Source organism: Mastomys coucha, unplaced genomic scaffold (genome assembly GCF_008632895.1).
Source record: "Mastomys coucha isolate ucsf_1 unplaced genomic scaffold, UCSF_Mcou_1 pScaffold3, whole genome shotgun sequence".
NCBI lineage: Eukaryota > Metazoa > Chordata > Mammalia > Rodentia > Muridae > Mastomys > Mastomys coucha.
In genome coordinates, this window is record NW_022196909.1 from 52,710,357 (window position 1) to 52,716,442 (window position 6,086).

Below are 6,086 nucleotides of genomic sequence, written 5' to 3' on the forward strand. Positions count from 1 at the left end.
GTGACTTTTATGAGAAGAATACCCTGCCTCATAGCATTATTAAGGTGTTAAGTGCCATGTTTTGAGAACCCGTGTAGAGTGAAGAGGTAACAGGCATATCGGGGGCTGGACAATGGCTAAGAATGGATACAGAGAATTCTCAAGGCTCCTGAGCTATTAGCATGAGATTTTAAACTCTGCCCAGATGAAAATGTTTATGAACTGCACTAACCTACTAAAGTTATTTAATAACAAGCATACTTTCTCATTATTTGCAATTAAAAACAGTGCCAAATAAAGAGAATACTCTAAAACAACGTTATGTTTCTTAAAGATTGTGTGAAGAGCACAGTGGTTTTCTTTATTTACTTTGATAGACTGCACACCCTTTCAGGAGCACTTCAGAATCATTAGTTACCTATTCGCTATCAGAACTTTCTTCAGCCCCAGAGTTCTTCTCAGTGCTCCCTTTACTTCCTTGTTCCTTAAGCTATAGATGATGGGGTTCAGCATGGATGTCACTGCTGTGTAGAAGAGACCCAAAAGTTTATCCACTTCTGGAGAGTGACTAGACTTGGGCCTCAAGTAGTTAATAGATCCTGAGCCATAAAAGAGTGTGACTACAAGAAGGTGGGAGGAACAGGTGGAGAGAGCTTTATGGCGCCCCTCAGGTGAAGGCATCACCAGCACTGCAACCAGAATTCTCACATAGGAATAAATGATCAGCACAAATGGGCTAGATATACAGAGGACTGCTACCACAAAGATGGCAGCCTCATTTTGGGATGTATCTCCACAGGCAAGTGCCAGGACAGGTGGAAGGTCACAGAAGAAGTGGTCTATCTCACAGGGTCCACAGAAGTTTAAGGAGAAAATAAAATTGGTTTGTCCCAATCCTACAATGCAACCTGTTCCCCATGAAACAATTGCCAAATGGGCACATACCCCACGACTCATTCGGGTTGCATAGTGGAGTGGGGAGCATATGGCAATGCAGCGGTCAAAGGCCATGGCTGCCAGTAGGCAGCACTCAGTTATACCAAAAAGTGTGAAGAAAAACATCTGTGTGGCACATCCCTCCCGAGAGATTCCTCGGGCCTCACTTACAAGGCTCTGCAGCATCTTGGGTATGACTGAGAAAGTGTAGCCAATTTCCAGGAGAGACAAGTTGGCCAGAAAGAAGTACATGGGGGTGTGTAGGGCTGAACTGGTGCAGATGGCAAGGGTTATGAGTGCATTTCCTGTCAGTGATACTAAGAACATGAGGAGGATGAGGGTGAACAGGAGGAAGCATTCTCCAAGGACCTCAGAGAACTTAGCAAATGCAAAGCGTTTGACAGATAAGCTGTTCTCCTGCCACAGAGAGCAGTTGACACTCATCTCCTGGAAGACAGAACAGTAAGTCATTAGAATGATTCTTGCAGATGAAGGGAAATTTATCCTTTTAATACTTTTAGAGCCTCAGTTACATCAAAGACATAATCTTTCTCTGCAGTTATAAAATCAAAGCTTAGAAGTGATTTTTCCTCACAGATTTTCATATCTAATACTTTCTTCTTAACATAGGGGATTTTTCAAAATGTACTGAACATTGAGCAAAGTGTACAAATATTTACAGAATATGGTGGAAACTTATAGTCCTGGCACTAATGAAGCTCAGGCAGAAGACTTACCATGGGTCTAAGTTCAGCTTAACATGTTGTGTAAGCTATCATTCGAATAAAAGAAAAGGAAAAGCATTAATTGTGTCTCAATTCTTTACACATCCTTATTAACTAGTTATCAGTGTTACACAGAAAAATCAATCAACCCACACTCATCTCTATGTTTTCCTATTGCCTCATATACAGTCTTTTCAACCATTCTCTGTGTGTATTGGGCCCAGATTATTCTGTGATTGCTATTGCTAGAATTCAGATCCATGCATTAAAAGTATCATTTCCTCAAGACTCATATTTTTGAAGGGAAAGTAAAATCAAATAATGACTCAATAAATAAATGGTTACTGTTTTTAATGAATAGAATTAAAGGCAGGGCACATCCTGATGTCTGGGCAGTAATGAGGTGGTCAATGAAGCTTCTTAAGATGCATAGGCTGAGACATGATAGAGAAGGATCAATTAAGCAACACCATGGCCCTTCATGCCACAAATCTCAACATGGCAGCTGATTTCTGTAACTTAATAGTTTTGATCTCTTTATAGAACATGTTTTCTTAGTGAGGGTGTCACTGCTTATGCATTAAGTTTCTGTTTTCTTAATATTGTTCATGCTATTCTAGGAATCTGACTATTGAGTTAAGTAAAGAAAAAAAAAGAGTAAAAGAGATGGTGTCTTGGTATGTAGTCCCGGCTAACCTGAAATTTCTAATTCCTCTGCCTCAGTCTCTTGAATGCTAGAATTCTAAGAGCAAGATATGGTGCCTGGCTTGATAGAAATTTCGTCCTAATTTTTCATCTCAACAGACTTTACATTACAATTCCATCAAACTACCTGTATTTCTCTACACATATTATCTATACAGTTCATTCCTCCTTGTTTATTTTCTCACAGGGCATCTGCTGTGTGCTTGCTTGGTTGCCTACATGAAAAACTGTTCATTCTTAGCACACACAGCCTTGTCTGTTTTCTGGATATCACCCACCTCTTCTGCCTACAGCTACACTCTATGCTTTTCACGCTATAACTGCTAAATTAGCCTTTAACACTCTTGTGATGACTACTTCTCATTACTTTCAGTGTAACCTTATACAGAGACTGAGTGTGGACTTCAATGTTCTCATCATTATGTTTACCATCTTTACCAAGCCATGAGTTCTCATGTAATGAGAAGTTCCAGTGTTTAGCTTGCTCTGGCTCCTTAGGTACTCTGCCTGTCCCTGCCCACTATATCCTCTGAAGTTCAGTCTCATGTCCCTCAAATATCAGAGATGCAGGGAACTTATTTTTCTCCAAATCTGGTAACTTTTTCTTTCAAATGAGATGACCTTTAGTGTTTTGTGGAGTGTATGTATCTTTGCTAAAGTTTGGGGGGGGGTTGCCAAAAATCTGAATGCACCATATTTTTCCTGACAAGATAGAATAGGAGCTATCACCGGCCGATTAGGCCTTCCCTCTATTCACTTGACATAATGAAATGTCATAGGTTATGTTATATTGTATGTGAGTAGATCAGCTCATGGTTGATCCACAAATCAAATGTGGGCTTCAGTATTTCCAAATTGTAAGTAAACATGCTACTCATGTTCATAAACACATATAAGATATATACATATATACATACCACATACATGTGTGTTCCTGTATATTCATGCAGAAACACAGACACAGAGAAGCACAATAGAGTAGAGCAAGGGGAGATTGTGTATGAGTTAAAATGTTAGTATTAACAACAATGCAGGGTAAAAGCATTTGTTCACACTCTGCTTCTCCACTATACTTATAAAAGGGGCTAAGGAAAAAATGTGTTCCCCATTAGGTTGCTACAGTGAGAATTAAGTTAGTTTCCCAGATCACTTAAGTTGATGAAGTACTGAATGCTGATCAACTACATAGGACATGAAAATATTTATGTCTACTCATAACTACTTTAGATTTACCTTTGTATACGCTCTATTGGGGAATTTCTCACCATAATACATAACTTTTGTTCTTATTAACTAATTGATCACTAGATTGTTTTTATATAGGAGATAATGAAACCACTCCCCCCAAAACAAAACAAAACAAAAAACCAAAACAATATATAGTTTCCTTATCCTGGGGGTGGGGTATAGTTGTGTATACTAGCTTATTGGATCTATTAGATTAGATATGCACCCATTAATGTAAAAGCTCTAAAAATCTAAGTATAGAGAACACAAGGCTGACTTAAAGCTCTGACAAGTATGAAGAAGGAGGTCTGCTGTACTTACTTGCTGTCTCAGTGGATTCCGCTCTTGTAAAAATTTGCTGAAATGCTGAGGATTCTATTGTGTGCACTTTACATTTATTTTCATGTACTGTAAACATTCCTCTGTATTAAATTAAAACAAAACAAAACAAAATCCAAATAAATAACCCTCCCAAAGCCAACACAAAATATGGCTATTTTTTTAACCTGAAATTTTTTTTTCAAGCACCTCACCTTTCCTTAGTAATTTCTGTATTCTGTATAGGTAGTTCTCTAGTTAGAGAATAAGGCCTTGCCTCTCTCAGTTAAATTTCCAGAAACTCTGCCTGAGACCCAGAGTGTTATCGTTTCATTTAAATTTGTGTCATAAGAATGATTTGCTCAGAAAGAGTATCAAGATTCTTGAGAAACAAGTGTCATAACACTCCGATATAGATATCCCATCTGCCTCTCATCTCTTCCATTTTCTTGACCTAAATTATGGGTTCACTATTTCCTTGTAAGCACCACATGATGTAATCCTCCCCATCTTTCTAGTTGAGCTGTTTGAACAGGTTTCCTACCAGTAATAAGCTCTATTTTATACCTAGACTTTCATGGTTAAAAAAAATCAGGTGTGCACTAAGCACTGGTAAGATTATGAAGGTTCATATTACAAGCTGTGTTTTTATTGGCAACTGTATATATACGAGAGATGGTGTATGACATGAGAGGACATTGAAATCTTACTGGCTTCGCTTTGCATGATACCTCACATAGCTTGAAGATAAAAGTCAAGCACACTCTACATAGCATTGCTTTGAGAATGGTTCTGGAGGAAAAAAAATCCATTTTCCATGTTGTCACAAGGTTAGAAATGTTCACTGGTGGGTTCAGTCCCTTATCTGATCTTTTAAGGCCACCACACACTGTCTGGAAAATTTCTGAAACACTGCAGTGTCTGTATGTAGAAATTCTCAGGAAGTGTTCATCTTCACTACTATATAGTAACTATTTCTAAATTCTATAACAGCACACACTTGTGTAGATTGCTTAGGAAAACATTATTAGGAGGCTCTCTCATGACTTCCCCGGTTCCTCCTATTCACTCACCTAGGACCATTTATCCAGATGAGTGATACTTTAGCACAACACAATAGAGACTGTGGGATCACTTGACTATATTACAATGTACGGTATAACGAGTATTACAGAAATAAATGAAGTCTAATTTACAATGATGTAAGTGATTATTGCATTACACAGCTGTTTTGGGGGAGGGATACTGAAGTCTGCCTAAACTTTAATAGCCTACAAAGGAAGAGAAAATAATTACTTAGAATAACAAGAATGGAAAATGTTTTGAGTATCAGATATCCTTTTATATACTTTAATTCTTTCTCCTCAAGCTTGATCTTGAAAAATTGACTATAACACCTACCTCAAATCAAAGTATATAAAGCGATAATAAGGTAGTTTCTACTTCTTATTAGCCACTCCTGGGCTTCTGTTCATCTTCTCCTTACAACATACATGGAACACACACCATCCCCATCTTCATCTCTACATTGTATTGAAAAGCTTTTGTTACACTCAGAAGCCATGCCTGATGTTAAGAAGATTGCCTCTCTCAAAGCACTGTGTCCTTCAGGGCAATGTCCAATATCACACACAGACACACACACACACACACACACACACACACAAACACCCCCCACACACTTACTTTACTATTCCCAATATATGTGTTTTCTTCTTTCCTAGAAAACAATGAGCTATAAACATATTCTACAAAAATTCTGTCTTCTGAGTCCTTTTTCTCTTCTTCTCCCCAGGAGACTCACAATCTCTTCTCACTGGTGAGTTTCAGGAGGCTTCTCATTGCCCTCCTGAGAGTCCTTATGGATAGGACAATAGCTCTGTGCACAGGAGCTGAATTTTGCAACAGTCCTTTCTCCTGAGAAATAGTTCTATCAGAGAACATCTGAATCATTCCATCTACAAGGAAGTATCACAATAAGCTAATCATCATTCTACTGAATCAAAATTGCCACACTGATGGCAAAGATCCAACATACAGTCTCCTGGAGAAAAAGTCGTATAATCCACAGCTCTTGTTCGTGCCTAGGCACTCTGAGTTTTGAGTAAAGGTGACGAATATTATATTTTTATCTTGTTAGTGATAGCTAAGTAAAGGTTTCATTCACATTATAGTATGTTTCATCATACTGTGGGT

General features: G+C 38.2%; 1 protein-coding gene across 2 annotated transcripts; it reads right to left on the reverse strand.

Annotated features, from left to right (window-relative positions):
• Nucleotides 1-393: 393 nt before the first annotated feature.
• On the reverse strand, nucleotides 394-5,483 carry LOC116074863 (olfactory receptor 10C1-like). Of its 2 annotated transcripts, XM_031347756.1 has the most exons (4): nucleotides 5,292-5,483; nucleotides 3,894-3,930; nucleotides 1,653-1,687; nucleotides 394-1,362 (listed from the first exon to the last, which is right to left on the reverse strand). In XM_031347756.1, the coding sequence occupies exons 3-4, from the start codon at nucleotides 1,653-1,655 to the stop codon at nucleotides 394-396; spliced, it is 972 nt and encodes a 323-aa protein (XP_031203616.1). In that variant the 5' UTR covers nucleotides 1,656-1,687; nucleotides 3,894-3,930; nucleotides 5,292-5,483. The 2 variants fall into 2 exon arrangements, with proteins under 2 accessions (XP_031203616.1, XP_031203617.1); XM_031347757.1 differs by lacking the exons at nucleotides 1,653-1,687; nucleotides 3,894-3,930; nucleotides 5,292-5,483 and having other exon boundaries at nucleotides 394-599; nucleotides 1,020-1,359.
• Between the last annotated feature and the right edge of the window lie 603 nt (nucleotides 5,484-6,086).